This window comes from Anomalospiza imberbis, chromosome 14, assembly GCF_031753505.1.
Source record: "Anomalospiza imberbis isolate Cuckoo-Finch-1a 21T00152 chromosome 14, ASM3175350v1, whole genome shotgun sequence".
NCBI lineage: Eukaryota > Metazoa > Chordata > Aves > Passeriformes > Viduidae > Anomalospiza > Anomalospiza imberbis.
In genome coordinates this window covers 12,241,421-12,261,364 of record NC_089694.1, presented here as the reverse complement: position 1 = coordinate 12,261,364, position 19,944 = coordinate 12,241,421, and the positions used below count along the sequence as shown (strand labels likewise).

Genomic DNA, 19,944 nt, shown 5'->3' with positions numbered 1-19,944 from the left:
AGGTTCTCAGACCTATGCTGAAGCTGTGTGAAAGTGATTGCACTGGGAATCAGCTTTTATAGGGAACACAGAAGGGCAGTGGCACATTTCTGTCCTGGCACATCTCTGAGTCTGAACTGAACTGGAAGCACTTCGCTGTAAGGATGGACTCTGCCACCTTGAGAGAATGTGAGGATGCTCTATACATAGCTGAGAAGGAAAGTGCATATCTCCAGGGAGCTGGATGCAGTTCAGCGGGTGTGCATTACATGTTAAGATGCTGATCACACAGAAAAGGTTCTAAAGAAACAGGCCGTGCAAGAGTTGCCTTTTCTTTTGCAGACTACAAACTGCAAAGCCAACGATGAAGCGATAAGGATGACCTTGTGTCAGTCTCCAAGAGCCAGGACCCGCAGCGGAGCTCTCCCCCCACACTGCTCCCACACGAATGGGGCCGGGCCAGGAAAGCGCTTGGCTTTGTCCTGGGCACTGCCAGCGCTCATCAAAACAACCACACGATGGTGGTGTCGGCTCACAAAAGGACACACACCGAGCCCAGCTCGAAACCACCCCCAGGACACAGCCAAGTCGGGAACGTCCCTGCTCCCGAATCAACTGTGTCATGACAAAAAGATTTCCCCAGTCTTCCCCTTCCAAGTGCAAAGCCTTCTTTGCACCACACTCAAAGAGCAACATGAACTCCTTTGCCTTAATAAAGCTTTGCACTCTCCCAGAGTCTGGCCACCAAACTTGAAAACATCTGGCAAAAACAGAGCTCACGGAGAAAGCTGCCAGCTGAGAAAGCTCTTGCTGTCGACAACTTCAACTGCATCCATCAATTTACCAGCACACATCCTGCTGTCAGCACTTTCCTTCTCAGCTCTAGGTACCATCTGAAGCCTTCAGTTTCCCAGTCTGGATCCAAAGAGAATGGCAGCGGGGACAGCTCACACACTAAAGGTCCTAGGACACAAAGCTCAAGAGCCCGGCGTTTGCATTCCCCCGGCAGTTGAACAGCTCTAACCCAGTGAACTGCCTACTGGGAAAAGCCTCTAAACTCACTAAGAGCACCCAATGTGTGGCTCCAAACTTGCTTTCCTTGTCAAAGAGAGGAACTACAAGCCCATCTCAAAAGAAGTGACATCCCCTCCTCTAAATTACAAAACATCCAGGGATTGATCCCATACAAAAGTGCTGGAGCACTGTTACTGGGCATTACCTACCCAGGGCCCTGGGATCAGCTGCACACCAAGACTCCGTGTAGCTGCTTACCTTGTCCGAAAGATGTGTGCTGCCAGAATTTCAGAAGGCCACCTCTGAGAAGTGGAAGCCACATACCAAATTCAATCTTTCAGGAGACCACCTTCCTAAGATGGATTCTGACTCCGTAGTTGTACAAACTGAGGCAGTGTTTCCACACTGACTATACCAGGACAGCTCTCCTCACTGCTGAGTTTCTACTCCCTTTCCTCATCCTTCCAGCAGGATGAGTTCTGTGAACCCCTTTCACCCTCCCCACTCTTCCCAGCCCACCCACCCACCTCAGTTAGGCTTAAGCTGAAGCCTCTTTGTCTCCTCTGGCACACCAGTCCAGTTCCCCCTGCAGAGCCCCAGCCCCAGAGCACAGTCCGGACCCGGACCAGCTCCCCTCCACGCATGGCGTGGCTGTTTGTGCCAAGTGAATGCTGTTTGCAGCTGTCCCTGCAGGATGGCCCCAGGGCAGAGCCCAGCCGGGCTCCCACTGCACCCCCTGAAGCTTGGGGCAGACAGTGGTCCCAGAGCTGAGGTTCACGGGGAGCACCCGGAGCTGTGGCTTGCAGTCAGTGTTGGCAAGTGCTATGTTCTCATCTCCTGCAGCCTGTGGGGCAAACAGCCTGTGCTGCCAGACCAGCACTGCCCCTCTGGGCAGGGACGAGGCTGAAGGGCTTTCCTCTTGCAGAGGAGCCAGCGTTAAGCCTGAGCAAGGCCCGGCAGGCGCTGAGCCGGGTCTCACCTGTTGTCCGGGACTCGCTGCCCGCTTGCTGCACTCTGTTCTACAGGGACAGAAGGGTCTGTGTGTGCCAGAGGCCTTTGGATATCTCTGTATCCACACACAGAAGGGCCTGTCTGTGCAAGAGGCTCTTGGACGTCTCTGTACCCATGGATAGAAGGGTCTGTCTGTACAAGGGTTTCCATAATGTTGTTGTACCCATGGGTATGGAACGAACAGAGAGAGTAGAAGTGTCAGTCACGTTGCTTGCACACTCCTTCCTTTGTATACAAGACACATCCATGCACACCCCCATGTATAAATATATTAAAATGACAGGGATGGATAGAGATTTCCCCCAGAGCTCTAACTTTGGCATAACTCACTTTGTAAGCAGGCAGCCACGGGATTTTTTTCCCAGCTCTGTGTGAGAAGGTGTCCAGGAGCTGAAGGAGCAGCATTTAGAAGCAGTTTCAGGATTTCTAGGCAGAAGCGGAGCTGACAACCATCCACGTAACTCGCTGCAGTCATCGGGATGTGCTGCTGGTTCTTTAGGAATATGGCACCATGGAGACACGAGAGTTGGAAAAATCCCAGCGCTCTGTGGGTTTGTGCAAAGGGGGAGCAGCAGAAACACTTTGTGTTGGCTTTGGGGACACAAGGTCCAAGGAGCTGCAGTGGCAGAGGGTGACCCGGGCTGGTGGCAGGTCAAGTCCTGTGTCATGACAACATAGAGTGGCACAGGATGAAACTAAAAGCACGTACAACCCCACTGATGAAGACTTTCTGATGCTGCACATCCTATAGGAAGAGCTGCTGGTCACACAATCCATTGGAATTTATAACTTTTATTTGCAATACTTTAGGTCCAAGTTTCAAACTGCAATATTTTTACACTCAAGACACAGTCATGCACAATCCATATTTCAATTTCCTATTGCTTCAACCACAATTTAAAATAACTTAATATTGGAAACAAAACCCAAAATCTTTAAAAAAAGGATGCTGAGGTCAATAAGATGGATCCATGCCATCAGCACATTTACAAAGTAAATAACTTAGTTCTCTTTTTAAAAAGATCAGTTACCTCTTAATCCAAAGTTACAGAAGATTTTTCACTACACATTTGTTTTTTCTCTTTCATATTTTTTCTGTTTTTTGTTTTCTTTTTTCTTTTTTTTTTAAACAGATAACACGTCCTAAAAAAGGAATGTACAGCAAAATGAGATACATTTCTGATAAACAATGAAAATGTAGGCTCCTCCTCTGTTTACTTTTGTCTGGATACCCTGAAGAAAAAAATCTAGCACACACCAGCATAGGTGTAAACTGGTTGCTTTGGACTAAACTAGAGTTTAGCACTGGTGACATCCTGATCCAGTCAAGAGTTGCAGAATTCTTTTGCAGATGTCGAACCATGTGTTTGCAGGCACAGCACCTGCAGTGCTGACACACCAGTGCACGAGGATAACTCTGTTAACGTTCCCCCACAGAATCTGGGCTCTGCCCAGGAACGAGGTGCTACGGTCCTTTGCTCCTGGTTCCCATGTGGAGCAGCTCCCTTCCTGCTGGCTGAGCTGCTCAGGCAGCTCCTGGCCCTGCAGGGCTGAGGCCTTTTCCCCTTGCTGTGCTACAGATGGATTTAGCAGCATTGATTAACATGGGGATACACAGAGGGACCAAAAGCAGTTGCCTTTGTACAGCTTAAGCTCAAAAATCTCAAGAGACAAGGCAGAAGAGACTCACAGGCTGCCTGTTTGCTGTGCTGATCCACTTGTGACTGGCACAGCTTTGTGTGAGGCAGAGTGAGAAAAAGGGGCAGCTCCTGCCCACCCAGGCAGCCAAGGGACCCCTCCAGCCGGGGGCCTGGGCACTGTCAGCACCTGCTGCTTCAGCAACCAGTTCAGCTGTCATTGAAAGCAACAACCAAATTCTCACTGACTCCAGAGGGAGCAGCAGTAGTGCTTGAATTTGATCCCTAAGCCTGGAGCAGGGCTGGACACACACAGCATGCAGCAGCAAAGGGACCTTTCAAAACAACCTCCTGCCACTATTCCCTCCCATTTGCAGTGGTGTCACACCAGCCTGAGGCATCTGGGAGCCCTCAATGCACTGACTTCAGATGGCAGGCCCTGGGCTCCTGGAGGTTTTGCAAGGAACGGAGGTGGGGGCTCCCTCTCCTTATCAAGTTTCCAGATGGAAAAGGCTGCTGTGACCAGGCAGCTTAAAGAACAGAGAAATGAGGGTCTCAACCACTTCATCCATGCCACTTATACAGTCTTGAGTAGCAGCCACTGAGCACAGGGGGAGCAAAGGGCTCAGAAAGAGGGACAAAACTAGTCAAGTGCAGAGACTGGAAAGAGCGAGACCTGGGAGAAGTTACATGCTGCATCATTCCACCCTTTTGGAAAGTTCTTTCCTGCTTCAAACCCCTGAGAGGCATGAAGGGCAGAGAGGAGGTTACACATAAATCACACTCGTGTTTTCACACACTCACCCTCTCAGTGTTCTAGAAGAAATTGGACAAAATGTATTCTTCTCTCCAAGTTGTCGCGTTTAGCAGGAGCAGCTCAGCACTAGGAGCCAAAGGAGCTGAAGCCTTAGGCCACAAGAGCTGACCAAGAAGATACTTTTTGATCAAACTGAAGTTGCTAACATGGACCTAGCTGAATCCAGAAGATGGAATCACAGAACTGTAGAATACTTTATGTTGGAAAAGTCCTCTGGATACCAGAGTTGGAACCTGTTCTAGTGGCTGGCATCCATAAACCTGTAACACCAGGGAGCTGTGATTCAAAGGTGTGTGCACATGTGTCTGACAGCTCTTCTGACCTGTATTCATGGCTGCCAACCCAGGCCATGGTGCCCAACCCTGCTCCTTTTGGCTCTGTACCTAAGCTGGGTGAGGCAGGTGCTGCTCACAAGCCTCCAGCAGCTGCGAACACGGTGCCACCAAACAGAGCAGAAGGTACCTTACACACAGGTGCTGAAGCTGATGTGTGGTCTGTTTGAAAACTGTGCAGGGCAAAGTCACTGTGATCACATGCAATTAAATCAATTAGCAGTTTTCAATATTATCAACTTTAACTAATGATAGTGCCCCCAGTTTCCTCAGTCAGGGTCAGATTCTCACAGAACTCAAGTGCTTGCCTGGGGGAACCGGGGAATTGCTAAGCAGCAAGAACAAGGTTTGCAGGCTTGTGCCCACATGGCAGCCCAAAGGCACCCACACAGCACATATGGGTATCCTTCCTCCTCTTTGCTATAAGACCATTTTTTCTTTTGAGATAACTCTTGTAACCAAAGGTACATGCAACTGTTGGTAGGCTCAGGCCAGTGATGGTTTTCAGGCATGATGCACACCCAGGATTATGGAAATCACCTCTAAACTGCATCCAAAGAGAGATGGGTAAGTGAGATTCTGCAAGTTTCAGTGAGAAAAATAAAATTACCCTGTCAGCTTAAGGACAGACACAAGCAAAGAGAAGTTTTAAAGATCCCTGAAGTGCAAATCACACTCAAAAAAGCTTGGATGATTTCTCTTGAAAGACAAATTTATCCTCTGCTTCCCGAAAACCTGGGATAAAATTGGAGATAATTACCTGGCATGGGGAGTGGAGAGGAGGAAAAAAAAGGAGATGAACATTTATACTTATAGGTCTTCATCAACCCATCATTAAGTTGCTGCACATCTGGGCATGAATGAACAGTCAGGAAGCAGGAACACCAGGAAGGTGTATGGACCACTGACTTGGTAGCACTTAGCAAGGCAAAGCTGGCACTTGAGTGCCATGTCCTGGGTGTAGAGCAAAGAAACACTGGCTCCTTCCTTTAGTGGTAGATGTCACAGGGCTCTCTCTCTCTGGCTCTTTGCTCACTGGATTTGCTCAGGACTTGCCTAAGAAATACAAACATTTACATGCTCGGTGTGAGGAATAGTCAGTAGCCACAGCAAGGATTATCTACTGGAAATAACTGCTGTATGGACAATAGAGTACGGTGACATTTCCTACAACTAGAGGACAGGAGACAGGTACTTCCCTTCTAATGGTGACTGGAATGTGCTTAATTTTTGGTGGCAGGACATAGGGAAGAACTGACTCAAAGACCTGACAAAGTGCAGCTACAGGCCTCTAAGAAACTCAGCACAAACCCTTGAGTTCTTCTGTGTGTAGTGGAGTGGCCAACCATTAGCCAAAGATGAGGAATAAATATATTTACAAAAGCACTGGACACAAGAAGGGAGAATGTAACCCCGGCCCAAGTTTGGGATCCAGCCCTGAGAGCACTGTAAGATCCACCCCCGTGCAGGTTCCCAGGAGTGCATGCAGGAGCTGTATGGAATTTTACATAGGTATGGTTATCTTTTTTTTTCTTTTTTCTTAAATAAATAAACTTTTCTGTGCTTCTCAAACTTCCCTGACTTTACTGCTACCATGCTTTTGTCCCAAAACACATGTAAACCACAGTGAGCTATTGGCTCATTTTCACATGTCTTCATTGCAGGGATGGGAATCATAGTCAAGTTCTTGGTTAGGGTATTTCACTGTTTAATTTAAAAATGAAGACAATTAACCAATCTTTTAAAACCTTGGAATAAAAGTGTCTGAAACTTTTAGTTTTCATTTTGCAACAGAAACAGACTATTTCTAATACTTCAAATACATATATAACTAATTGCTTGATCTGAGGATAGCAGTCAGAAAACCCGAGGTGGCTCCAGAGATTTTACAGTATTTGTTTCTTTCCTTTCTGCAAGGCCAATGCTATTGTCAGTCCTAATATACTCTGTGAGCCTTTAAATAATGTACAAGACTTGACCCCGTCAGGACTGGATTTTTGTGGGTTTGTGTTGTTGGGTTTTTAAAAAATACTTGTGTCTTTTCTACATTTAATATCCAGGCTGGGAGGATACAAACACTGCTGCCATCTTTCAGTATCAGTGAGTGTGAATCAGCACCAGACTGTCCCAAGCACAGAGCCACAGGGATACTGGAGGTATGGGCATACTGGGCAGGTACAGTCCATGCTGGAAACAGCCACAGGCAGAGATTATTTCTGCTGAATCTTGTCTGCCTCCCAGGAATTGGTTTTAAAATGAAAATCTCTAGATCTTCTGATGCAAAGAAAAAGGAATATATTTAATAAAATTAAAAGTAAGGCCTCTTAGGACAGCAGCCGTCTTTAAAAAGTCAGTGCCAACAATATTCTGTATGCTGAGGCATACACTGATTAGAAAAAAAAAAAGCTACCATTTGATTTCCTTATTTTTCATACCTGCTATCTTCTGGAAAGTTGTGGTAGTGGGTTTTTTTTTGAAGTAGAGATGCTGAAATACTTCTAAGTAAAGGAAATAAATAGGAAATTCCCCCCTTCCCCAATCAAATAGAGTAATTTGTCAACAGAAGTATTTAGACTGTATGTCCAGCAAACATGTGCCATTACAAAGTGCTTTCCTTTTAAAGGATGGCTGTCTGTTCTTTTGTGGATAGGAAAAAATAAAATACATACTGGAAACAGAAACCGTCACTCATTTCTTCACTTCTTACAGGAATACAAGCATATTTCATTCTGCTGAATGCTTTACACATTGAGGGCAGCCCATCTACAGCCCAAATTACTCTTTTGCAAGGAAGCTTCTCCTACAGACACAGATCTTGAGCTGACAGACAAAAATGGGACCTCACAAGAGAAACAAAGTCTTCTAAACAGAACAGAATCATTCATGTTGGAAAAGACTTCTGAGCTCATGGAGTCCAACCATCAATCCAGTACTGCCAAGCCCACCAATAAACCTGTCCCCAAGTGCCAAATCTTTTCAATCCCTCCAGAGATGGTGACTCAACCACTGCCCTGCACAGCCTGTTCCAGGGCTTGACCATCCTTTTGGTGAAGAGATTTTTCCTATATCCAACCTAAACCTCCCCTGGCTCAACTTGCAGCCACTTCCTCTTGTCCCATTGCTTGTTATTTGGGAAAAGAGACTGATTCCCCCATTGCTCCAACCTCCTTTCAGGTAGTTGTATGCTGCTGGCTCATGCTCAGCTGCTTTCAATGAGCACTCCCAGGTCTTTTCCCACCAGGCATATTCCAGCCACTCTTTCTGCAGCCTGGAGCTGCAGGGGGTTGTTGTGACCCAAGTGCAGGATCTGACACTTTGCCTTGTTGAACCTTGTCCAACTGGCCTTGGACCAGCAATCCAGCCTGTCCAGATCTCTCTGCAGTGCCCTCCTGTCCTCCAGCAGATCAACACTCCAGCCCAGCTTGGTGTTACCTGAGGGTGCCCTTGGTCCCCTCATCCAGACCACTGATACAGATATTGAACACAACTGGCTCCAGTACCCAGTCCTGCTGCACCACTACCGACAGCCCCAGCTGGATGTAACTCCATTCCCCACAACTCTCTGGGCCCAGCCATCCATCCAGTTTTTTTTTTTTCCCAGAGAACAGTGTACCCATCCAAGCCATGAGCAGCCAGTTTCTCCAAGAGAAAGCTGTGGGAAACACTGACACAGGCATTACTAAATTCCAGGGAGACATATCCATACTCTTTCCCCTCATGCCCTAGGCAGGTCAGCCTCTTGTGAAAGATCAGGCTGGTCAGGCAGTACCTGCGTATCACAAACCCACACAAGCTGGGCCTGATCCCGTGGTTGCTCTGTATGTGATGGCACTCCAGATGATCTGCTCCATGACTTCTCCCAGCACTGAGGTCAGGGTGGCAGAACTGTAGTTCCCAAGATTCTCCTCCCAGGTATTCATGTAGATCGATGTCACATTTGCCATAGTCCAATCACATGGGATCTCCCACTTAGCCAGGACTGCTGGTAAATTCCTGCCCCATTTGCTTCCTGCTGTAGCTCTGGCCCAAAGTGGAGGAGTTCCTCTTCCCAGGCACATGTCCCACAGCTGTACTCATGCTGCTGCTGCCACCAGGACTGGCCTAAGAGCAGGGCACAGCCTGCAGCTGACACCTGGCTGGCAGCCCAATCCCACCAGAGCTCTGTCTGGGCTGCTGCATGGGTTGTGGGTGCAGAACTTGGAGAAGCCATGGCTTTCTGTTGGGTGGACACCACTGCTCCCTAGTCAAGCTGGCAGGGTGTGCACCTTCCTGCACACCCTTCTGCACCATCTGCTGTGCTATGGCCTGCTAGCCTGTCCTGGCCACTCTCACTCCCCAGGAGCTTCTTTTATGGGGGGAAAGCCTGGCAGCCATTGCTCCAGCTCCTGTCAACCACTGTAGCTCCAGCTGTGGGCTCCTGGCAGTTCCCTCAGCTCCTCCCACCATTCCCCCAATCCAGGAAACCAGAGCTGCTCGCCTTGGCGTGTTATTTGGCCGTCTGAAAACTCGGACCTGTTGTGCTCCCCGGGAAATGAAGAAAAGTTAATTTCTACTTAGCTGTGGTAACTCAAGGAGGGCTGCCGCTGCCAAGGACGCTGCGGTGGCCAGCATGAGCGAGGGTAGCAGCAGTAAGGACACTTGCCACACAAAGACTGCAACTAAACAGAATGCCAAAGCTAGACATGCTCCTGGCCTGATTCAAGAACAGCCCAAGCATCCTTCATTCCTGCTGGCCAGACATGAAGGTGGTGAGCGCCTTAAAGGCTACTTAACCCTTTGCAGGACCAGGCCAACATGAAGATCTATAGCAGAAAGCTGTTTTACTGTGGGGGTTTTTTTGCTCACTGGGTGCATGTTGCTTCAGTTGCTGTTTTGAAGGTCTTGCATGAGTTGTACTCCTAAAATACAGCAACAAATACGCCATGCAAATGCTTTTACTGAGTGCAGCCACACTGTGTCTATCAGAAACAAATAAATAAAACACAAATTGCATACTGAAAGTATTCTGCTCCCTTCCAAATCTGCTGACTAGTCAAGCAGGCACATCCCCAATTCCATCTCTTGCAGGAACTCAAGAGCTTCATTGCGCAGTGCTTGCCATACGTAGGACAGCAGAAAGCAGGCTGGCCAGGTGCCTCCAAGTAATTCTGCAATTAATTCCACTTTGCATTTCACACCTTTGTTCTTGCTCAGTGCACAACTGCAGGCTTTAAGGCGCTTTCTTCCAGAGCTGGCTGCTGCACTGGCTCCTGCAGATCTGAACTGTGCAGGTTGTTCCCTGCGTTAGTCTTGGTTCCCAGGGCAGAACTCCCGTTCCTAAAGGATGCTCACCTGTGCAGGAGCCTGCAGAGCAGCCTGGTCCCCTCCCCCTCAGCTGAGAATTCGCAGACATAAGGAATCTTTCCCAGGAGCTACAAGACAGCTGGGAGAAAAACAGGCACCCTCAGAAGCGGCACCACCACTCTGCTCTGCTCTTCTCTTCTCTCCTGCAGAGACTCAGGATGGCCAATCCCACCAGGCTGTGCATTTCTCAGCATGGCCACAATTTCCCTGGAAAACAGCCCCAGCCAGTTTGGCTCCAAGACAGGAGGATTAGTCCTGTCCCACGAAGAGGCACCCACAGCCAGGCTGCTGCCACTTGTCGCTACCAGCACCTCCTGCCAGCCTGCCAATGCTCAGGTTGCTCTGGGTTCTGCCAGGCCTGTGCTGGGGCTCAGCCCCAGGCATGGTTGGGCCCACTCTCCCCTCACATTGCTTTGACAGCTTTGCATCAGACAAACCTGTTCTGAGATTCAGGTTTGAACCAACTGATCTTTCTGCTGTTTCAGCTGAGTAAGACTCTCACCCGGGCAGAGATTGCAGTTAGGGGTACAAATCCAGTTGGCAAGAAACGAACCACTACACAGTCCCAGCTGAACGCCTTATCTCCACAGGATGTTTTGTCTGTCCCACTCTTCATTCCTTTTTTGTTGGAAATGCAATTGCACTTTCTTCCTCATATAGAAGTACCACAACTGGGCAGAAACTGGCAAGTGGGCTGTATTCAAAAGGCAGTCTGGAGTTGATGAATGAAGAATTGCCCTTCTCGAATTCCAAACCATACCAAAAACCCCATTAACACGACTTTACATCGTTAAGAAAGAACTGACAATTTAAAAGTGAATGTACAGCTTATTCACAGGGTGAGAAGGAAGGGAATCTTCCAACTGAATTTGCTTTACCTTGGAAATGATTGAGGCAGCAAAGCATTTTCTGTCATTACCTCTCTGTCCTTAGCCCCGATTCATCTTAAAAATAAATTAAGGAGCCAGAAAGCAGGAAGAAGACAAATGATAATTTTTTACTCCTTGAGGAACTGGGGTGGTCCTACCACCATGACTGTGACCGTTGGTTTGTTCATCCATCCATCTGTCCCGCAGCATGAGAGTTGAGGTTTTACAGAGTTTGTGTTCTCAGTCCTGCTCTGAGCTGGCAGGGCAGAAAGCCGACCTGCAGTGCTAGCGGCTGCTGTTCTTAATTGCTTCCTTCGCTGCAATGATCAGAGGAGTCAGGCTCGAGAGCGGCTTGGCTAATTTTAAAAATGGATGCTGCCCAAAGGAAAAGAAACAAGAAAGGTACCATTACTTTCCAAACTCAGTTCCTCACAGGCTCAACCAGGATTTCACTCGTTACCAGAAATACTCAGAAATAGGACTGAGGGACCATCTGCACTTCCACCTTCATGTTCAGGACACTGCTATCACAGGCAAACACGGCCCACACACCTATCAATCCATTTTTCCAGGTGTCTTCAGCTTGCTGGGATTTTTGCCGTGCCAGTGCTCTGGGAATGCTGCTTGTTGCCCCAGAGTTTTGTTCCTTTCAGGAAACTCAAAAGACTCACTTAGGTTCCCCCTTTCTAAAGATATAAACTGTGTTAATTGTCAAAAAAGATGTGTGAAAGTCATTCCTTAGGAAACTCCAATACCTCTAAGAAATGTTTAACCCAGTAGGTTTAAGGCTCATGTGTTTTCTTAAGACCTGTACAGAGGTACAGGTTTCCAGCAGCAAGTCAGGAGCAGGGAGACCAGTGGCAGAGTGCTGATGGACTCAGCTCTGGCTTGCAGGGAGAGCACTGTGTACCTTTCCATCCCCTGGCCCTCCTGTGCTGGCTGGCACCTTCCTTCCCAGCAGGGGCAGTCAAGTGGCATATTCTGCAGCTCCCTCTCTGCCACAAAACCTGGCAGCAAACCTCAAGCAGCTTGACTGTGCCAGGAAGCAAACAGGGCTGGGACAAGTCCTGTTCAGCTGTCCCTGTTTTGGGTGGCAGAAACCTCTAAAAATGGGACTTAGTGGCAGAAACCTCTAAGAGAGGAGCAGGAGGGACAATCTGGGGCCCTCTCTGAGGCTCATGGTGATCTCCCCACAGCCTCCTCCTTCCCACAGACAAATCTCTGACAGCTTAGCTGGGACTGCTTTTACTGGGTTCTTCCCCCACCAACACCATTTCAGGCCTCTATATCTGGTATCATTCTACTTCAGTTCTTTTGTGAAGAATTAAAGCTAAATTTACTCCCAAAAGTACAAAACAGGGCCACAGGAGATGGAACATATCTCCTCTGAGGAAAGGCTGAGAGAGCTGGGCTTGTTCAGTCTGGAGAAGGGCAGGCCCTGGGGAGACGTCACCTTGCAACTCTTCAATACTTCAAGGGGAAGTAATAAAGTTGTAATAAAGCTGGGGATGCATTTTTTAGCAGCCTGCTGCAACAGATCAAGAGGGACTGGTTTTCGACCCAAAGACGATCAATTTAGATTTGATCTAATTAAGAAATTGTTTACAAGGAGAGTGCTGAAACACTGGTACAGGTTGCCCAGGATGCTGTAGATGGAAGTCCATCTCTGGAAACATTCAAGGTCAGGCCAGATGGGGCTCCAAGTGACATGACCTAGTTTAAGAGATCTCAGCTCAGTCAGACTAGATGATCTTTAAAGGTCTCTTTCACCCCAAACCATTATAGGATTCTGCTTAGTTTTCATTTGAAAGCACCAAGACTGCAGATTAATATGTGGGGGAGCCACCTGATGCCGTTATTTGATGAGAAAACTGATCCCTTGGACATCTGTTTCAGCTGCAGTTGCCTCCTATCTTACCTGCAGAAGTTCCTTGGCAGACCCTCGCCTGTCCACATCCATCTCCAGGCAGCAGTTAAGAAAGTCTCGGAACACGGCCGAAAGTCGCTCTGGGTTCTGCAGCTCCGGTGTCCCGTTTGTAGCTATCAGATACAGTGCCTGGAGACAAAGGAAACAGAAGACTGTTTCATTCATACCCAGAAATACTCACACAGACCCTATTTTTAAGCTCCAGTCTTCACTGGTAGTTTCTTCCCTGGCGGAGAGCTGGAGGTGACTTTCATATATCAAGAAAAACAACAGAAAACCCCCAAAGACCCTGATGTAGTCACAGCTATTCCAACATCAAAATGATCTTGCCTTGACAGCTGATTTCATTGGCTGACTTGGTTAGTATGAACTACATCAGCACATTTTACTTCTCCAAGTACTGACACAGCTTTACAGGCCATTTTAAAGAGTCAGTGTGGTCTAAATATATTATTTCAAGTGATTATTACACAAAATGCATCTGCAGAGTGCTCACTGGTCCCTAAAGTATGGCTTCCATAAAACAAAATTAATCAAGTTTTTTGCTCTGTTCTTGATAAAAAATGGTTACTGGATAAAAAAGAAAAATAAATCCATCAGCTTATACCTTGGATAAAAACTCCAGAAAGATTTGGAGTCTCATGTTCAACAGACATGTCAAGTTGCATGCACAAGTATATTATGATGAAAAGGCATAACTGGGCACACAGGACCCACCTTCAACTATCTTTCAGCAGTCTCTAAAACCCAAATCAGCTTCACTTATGTGGTAAAATGTTTAATAGTCTCATCAGAAAAAGGAGTAATGTAACCCTCCACTAATTTTAATACTCAAGTAAATGCATTAATGACATCCCCATCCCAGAAACTGCCAGGCAGAAAACTGGTTTTGGCAACTGGACTACTGAAGGCTTAGTGACATGGAGGAAGTGGCTTGGGCTAGGAAAGAAAAATGTTCACTATATATTACAAGAAATCCAACAACAAGTGTGTATTATCAACTAAAAAAAATTGCTGTAAAAAGCAGTCTTACTTTATAAGCTTTTCTGTTTGTAGGCAGCTGAAACCTCTTACACAGATCTCAAGTATATCTGACTGTGAATTTGGTCAGAAACAGGAAATCCAGTTATCTTTCTAACAGCTGACCTGAGGCTTCTTGAGGAGTCCTAATCAACATTTCAGATTAATGAAGCAGGGAATTTTCAGCATCCAGATCAATAATGCTAATTCTTTTCACCTGCTTTTACTGCCTTGTACAATGCAACTGCATTTTTTGCAAGTGAAATATGGGTTCACAGGAAACAGAAGCAAAACTGTCATGTGCAAAGGTCTCTGCAGACACAGAGGCCTAATGCCACCCTGCCAGCTACAGTGGCACCCCTCTGAACCCAAACCTGTTTATTTCTTATCCACCCGAACAAGGTGACACAGTGTGCAACACTCCACGTGTGTGCCCGGAACCAAAAACCCCAGGCCACCTATCAAACCAAAGGAAGTCTTCCAAGAAAACTCAGGAACCTTTTTCAAAAAGTGTGAAAGACTTGTATAATTGAAAGAATGAAATGTGTATAATTGGTGTATTCTTTTCCTAAGCAGCTGGGAGGTACATCCTGACCCTTCTGTAGGGTCAGTCTGCAATACACAGTCTGGATGCCACAAACCAGAGAAAGCACAACCTTACAGCACGGAAAAGCTAAGGATCATGCTCTATTTTAATTCTAGCCTTAACAAAACATATCTATGTATACATATAGGTAAAAATTAATTTTCTCATAAATTCCCACAGGAATTAACTGTGCAGTATTTTGTTTCAGCTGTTAGTCATGAGCTTTTATCCTGGTATACATTCCTCCACTACTACATACTCATTTGGTGTAAGAACTGGCAGTTTCATTTTAAGACATTACGATAAAACTGAAAACTTCAAAATATACTAGTTTATTACAAGTATCTGTGCTAAAAGATACTTTTAGAAATGTGTTTGATAAGAAGTAATTATGGCATTGCTAGAACCAGTGATCTTTCCTGGAAGGTTCAGGTAATCAATCAGCACTGGTCTGAGACTGAAGAGAGTTTTGTGCCTGCAGGTACAGCTCCAATGCTTATCATAAAAATTCCCAAACTGGAGAAGCATGGCACTTGAAAATTTTTGTCATTCAGAGATACAGCTCAAAGAGAGTTCAAAAAGGGCATGAGAAATTTCAAGCATTGCTGAAGGTCGAAGTGGCAAGTTTCTGCACAGGTACATGTCATTTTGAGTCTGAGGTTATCACAGTGATGCAATCAAAGCTACAGCAGACGCAGATGTGTTGTAGGAACATTTTTAGAAGTGGGCCTTTGTCAAACTAGTTCAAGCTGATGTGAATGGGATTTTATCTCATGGAAGACAAAATATGGCACAAATTGGAAAGACAGAAGTATCTGATATTTCACCCTACCCTGAGAGGATTTTCGTTAAGGTAAGGAGGTTCTCCTTCCACCATTTCTATTGCCATGATCCCAAGTGACCAGATGTCCACCTTGGGGCCATATGCTTTTCTTGTTACAACTTCTGGTGCCATCCAGTAAGGAGTCCCCACCATTGTGCTCCGTTTACTCTGCTCAGGGGTGATCTGAGCACAGAAGCCAAAATCAGCTGAGGAGAAAAACAAATACTGTTAAAGCCAGCTTGAATTACAAAATCAAGCAAAAGAACCCCCACTTTAAGTCTGAGAATGCACTGTGGAATCTAGCTGGAAGAGCAGCCATGCTGTGCTTCCTCGGGGCTGTAGCCAAGGTAATATGGAATTGGCCACTTAAAGAAACCCTCATGTTTCATCAACTGGCTTTTACTTAATCACTTGAAGCTTTAGACTGTAACTCCCTCCACTCTGGAAGAGTCATACACAAAGCAAAGCCACTCTTGACACCCTGTTTCTCTCTAGACCCCTCTGCACATTGCAGCTGTGCCCTCACAGCAGGGGTCCAGGCACTCCCACAAGCACCACTTTTGGAGAACTGGCCTTCACTCAAAAGGAATCCCACACCCCACATCCAGGAATGCTGCACTTGACCAAGAATACCTACTCAATTTGACAGATCCGTCCATCCCAAGAAGAATATTGTCACTTTTGATGTCTCTGTGGATCACTTGGTTGGAATGAAGGAAATCCAGGGCTTGCAGGCACTGATAAGAGAAAAAAGAAATGTAAGGGTAAAAATTCGTGACATGATTTCATCACACGAGAAAGGAAATGGTTTTACAAGATTTCCTTTCTAGGGGAATGGTGAGGAATGGCAGAACACAGTGCAGCCAAGAGAAGAGCTTGCTGCTCCAACACTGTTAGAGTCGTGTCTTTCTAGGGGAAGGCACATAATAGCTTTTGAAAGGGAAACATCAATTGTTGTTACAGAATGTCCCCTGCAAACACAGACAGAATGACAGCTGCTGCAGTGGATCTGCTGTTTCTTCTCCATATAACGACAACACTACAGAAAGAGAAGCATCACCATGTCCATGCAAACAGAAACACAAGTGGGATCCCTCACCTCCCGACAGACAGCAGCAATCTGTCCTTCATCCATACATGTCTCGGTGACAACATCGGTTAAAGAGCCTCCAGCCAAGTACTCCATCACCACCCACAGTTCATCACCAACAAGGTAGCTGAAAGGAGAAAACAATGCTGTGGAGATGAATGTGCGTAGCCAAACTAATGAATAATCATAACCCACAACTGATTCTTGTCTCCAGGTCACTTGCAAATGAAGACAGAATAAAATGAAAAGGACATTCTTCTAGGCTACACAGTTCTTGGAATCTGCACAGTGGAAAAAGGAGATATCTTAAGTGACAAGCAAGTGAAGAATGCACTTTAGTAAGATAAGCAAGCAAAGATAAATCTGGAACCAGGACACATGCCACCAGCTGGCTCATCATCTTAACTCATGAATTCCACTATTAAGCCCAGGAATGAGGTAACATAACTTTCAAAGTTATCCATGGGAGGAGGGTGTGCACCACTGAGGACAGAAGTTGGTCAAATGTTTGGAAAACCTTGCAAAATATACATTCAGAAAAAGCAAAGGCCATTAAAAAACTGTCAAATTAGGTGCTTCTGGAAACAAGAATTTAGTCTTCCTGGCATCCCCAGCAATGGAAAACAGTGAAAACCACCCAAAGGAAAGAATTTCTAGGGTGGTTTGTCAGCACTTTGCACAAGACACAGAAAATCTGATCAACTTTGAGAAAAACAAATGCCAGAACAACAAAACAACATGGAAATACTTGGAACATGGAGCTGACAGACTGTTGTTCTAGCAAGATATGGCTGGTCCAGGTTTTTGAAAAGCAACATTAAACTATGTGTGCCAGAAAAGACTAATGCAGAGCCAATGCAATCTCTTCCCATCCAGTGGAGATGAGTAGAGAAATAATAAAGAGCTCCATGTTCTGCAGCGATCAAAGGGGTTTTTAACCTTTGGCCTGCAGTGTGTAAACGAACATTCATGTGATAATACCGGAACAACTTACCTGTCTAAATAGTTGACAATATTGGGATTCTTATTTTCCCTCATGACCAGGATTTCATTGATAATTAGTTCCTTTTTGGGCTGCTGTTGGAGATTCATTTGCTTTATGGCCACCTAAAATGACAATAAAAACCATTAACCTGAGTAGCCTGTTGCACACGATCAGAATGAACACGCAGTGGACAGTTACATGATTTTTGATTGTATTACCTGCTATTCTTGATTGCATAACAAAGCAAACACAGACATACATTATGGATGCTGTTCCACAACAAAAATAACAATCCTAGCATTTCCCAACTTCTGAAATTTTGATTTGCTCCTCTAAAGAACACTTTTTAACACAGTTTACATTTGCAGTTACTGTCAGGGTCTAAAAAGAAATAAGCCATGCACTGGATATTTTATGGATATGCCCAGGGTTATAAGGAAGGCTTAGGACTTTTAGACCCCTTGGAGACTCCCAGTTTAAGTGTGGTTACCAAATGCAGCATGGAAGGTGTGTAAGGAACTACCAGTAAGATTCAGATCCAAATCTCTTCTCAGAGCCAGAGATGAACTGAAGCTGGTTCCCCAAAGAGCAGTGGGATTCTCTGAGACATGACCTTGTCTGTTTTTTACTAATATGATCACTGTAATGGACTGTCACTGAGATCAGACCAAAACACAACTGACTTCTTACCAGGTACCGTAGGACTGAAACACAAAACTGAGTCCAATACATGATCTCGCCTTAATTATGTCTTGCATTATACTTTATTATAATTATACTGGCCAAACACATGATGGAACAAATGGCAAATCATGCAACTGGGATGGCAACTTTATTATAATTATACTGACCAAACACATGATGGAACAAATGGCAAATCATGCAACTGGGATGGAGATAAATTGGGCCTGAACGATGGCAGTTGCCTTCAGCTCATGGATGCCTTAACAGATTTAGTAATTAAGACTGAGACCACGTCCTTCTCTGACAGATACTGCTGCCCTTCTTTTTTTCTAGCAGTTCTGTGGACCACGTCTTTCTGAAATCAAGCAATGTAACAAAGCTATTTATTCCTCACAGCAACAGGAGAGTGTGTGACCACCTCCCCAAGGCCTCTAATCACAACAGATCTTTTGATTTTACAAGATGCATTGCTAACCAGTCTGTGGGCACAGATAGATTTTATGGTATAAATGCACAGAGTTAAATTGTGTATCTAAACCAACATTCTCTGAAAAGCACAACTTGATGAACAATGGGGAACAGAGACAGAACAATTTCTAAACCAATACATTTACACCGGCAATAAAAATTATCTACTTTTTATTGGCACAAAAGCTTGCTGGGATTTGTTAGCAGATTTTTCTCCATTAAAAAAAAACATTCAGGGATAATGTAACATGGTACCAGTGTGGGATCAACAATACTGTGGAGAGCACCAACCTGTTCTGAAAACAGAGTAAGCAAAAAAATTCATCTCTTAAAATTGGCCTTAAAAGCTATGGGTGAAGCACCCAGCCAAGCACAGAGTACCAAGACTCTTATTGATTCTAGGAATTCACAGGCACCTTTTCAGGCATTTATGAAAACCTCAGATGCAGTGCTGCTGGAAAGCATATGGCCAAAGCAAGTGTTCAGTTACTGAGGCACACAGAGCCACACTGCCCTTAAAGTCCTTTCACTGAAAAGCTGAAAAGCTGAAGTCCTTAAAGTCCTTAAAGTCCTTTCACTGAAAAGCTGACAGCAGATGATGGATTTTGCCAATCCATGACATTTGTCTATGCTTCAGAGAAACAGCTTTTGCAGGAAAGCTCTACTGGCCACCCAAAGCTCCAGCCACAGCTCACAGCAGAGGGGAAAGCACTCAACAGCTGCAGAATCTGCTGGGATTTTTGACACTTACCTCTTGTCCTGTGGCAATGTCAATCGCTGTATAAACAGTTCCTGAAGCCCTAGAAACAAAACAGCAGGAGAAACTGAGAAACGCTTTTTTCCCTGGAAGTGAAAGCCAGCCCAGACAGGAGAGGTCTGCTGCCTGGAGTGCTTATAAGGGTTCACCCACTCCTCAGCCAACAGCATGGCAGCCCTCTGCCATGCAGAGAAAACTGAGGTCCAACATGAAGAAGGGCTGGTGCAAATCTCCAGTGTACATGCCACATTATTTTAGTTCAAAACCTAAGGGGGGGGATGTCTACAAAAACTGGAAAATAGTATGTTTAATTATTTTCTGTTTTGCTGTGTTGAATTTATTTTTTCCCCCCTTTTTCTTTGTGTGTCTGTGAGTGTGTTTTTTCCATGAAATGTAACACACAATCCAGTTGGGCCTTCTCACACCTTTAAATTGAATCCATCTGCCAAACTCAGGCAATGTCACACAGTCACTCTGAGAACCCTGAACATATGACAGCCATTTCAGGAAAAGATCTAAATACAGCTTTCTCCAGCATGCAAGTAAACAATTTTCCAGCCATCCTGCAAGGTCACAGCTAGAGCAGGTTAAGGCATCTATTA

General features: G+C 45.6%; 1 protein-coding gene and 1 long non-coding RNA gene across 7 annotated transcripts in view; both read right to left on the bottom strand.

The window, feature by feature from the left end:
* Window positions 1-2,780: 2,780 nt before the first annotated feature.
* LOC137482545 (uncharacterized) overlaps window positions 2,781-19,944 on the bottom strand; it is a 49,381-nt gene continuing 32,217 nt past the window's right edge. Inside the window, exon 2 of the long non-coding RNA XR_011004123.1 lies at window positions 2,781-6,912. This is a non-coding gene — a long non-coding RNA (uncharacterized lncRNA). The remainder of the gene's footprint in view (window positions 6,913-19,944) is intronic.
* PAK3 (p21 (RAC1) activated kinase 3) overlaps window positions 11,112-19,944 on the bottom strand; it is a 229,422-nt gene continuing 220,589 nt past the window's right edge. For all 6 annotated transcript variants that reach the window (XM_068204924.1, XM_068204925.1, XM_068204929.1 and 3 more), the window contains 7 exons: window positions 19,337-19,385; window positions 17,443-17,555; window positions 16,458-16,575; window positions 15,996-16,095; window positions 15,368-15,564; window positions 12,921-13,058; window positions 11,112-11,377 (listed from right to left, as the gene is read on the bottom strand). In XM_068204924.1, coding sequence (XP_068061025.1) covers window positions 11,288-11,377; window positions 12,921-13,058; window positions 15,368-15,564; window positions 15,996-16,095; window positions 16,458-16,575; window positions 17,443-17,555; window positions 19,337-19,385 — 805 coding nt within the window. In that variant the 3' untranslated portion in view covers window positions 11,112-11,287. The remainder of the gene's footprint in view (window positions 11,378-12,920; window positions 13,059-15,367; window positions 15,565-15,995; window positions 16,096-16,457; window positions 16,576-17,442; window positions 17,556-19,336; window positions 19,386-19,944) is intronic.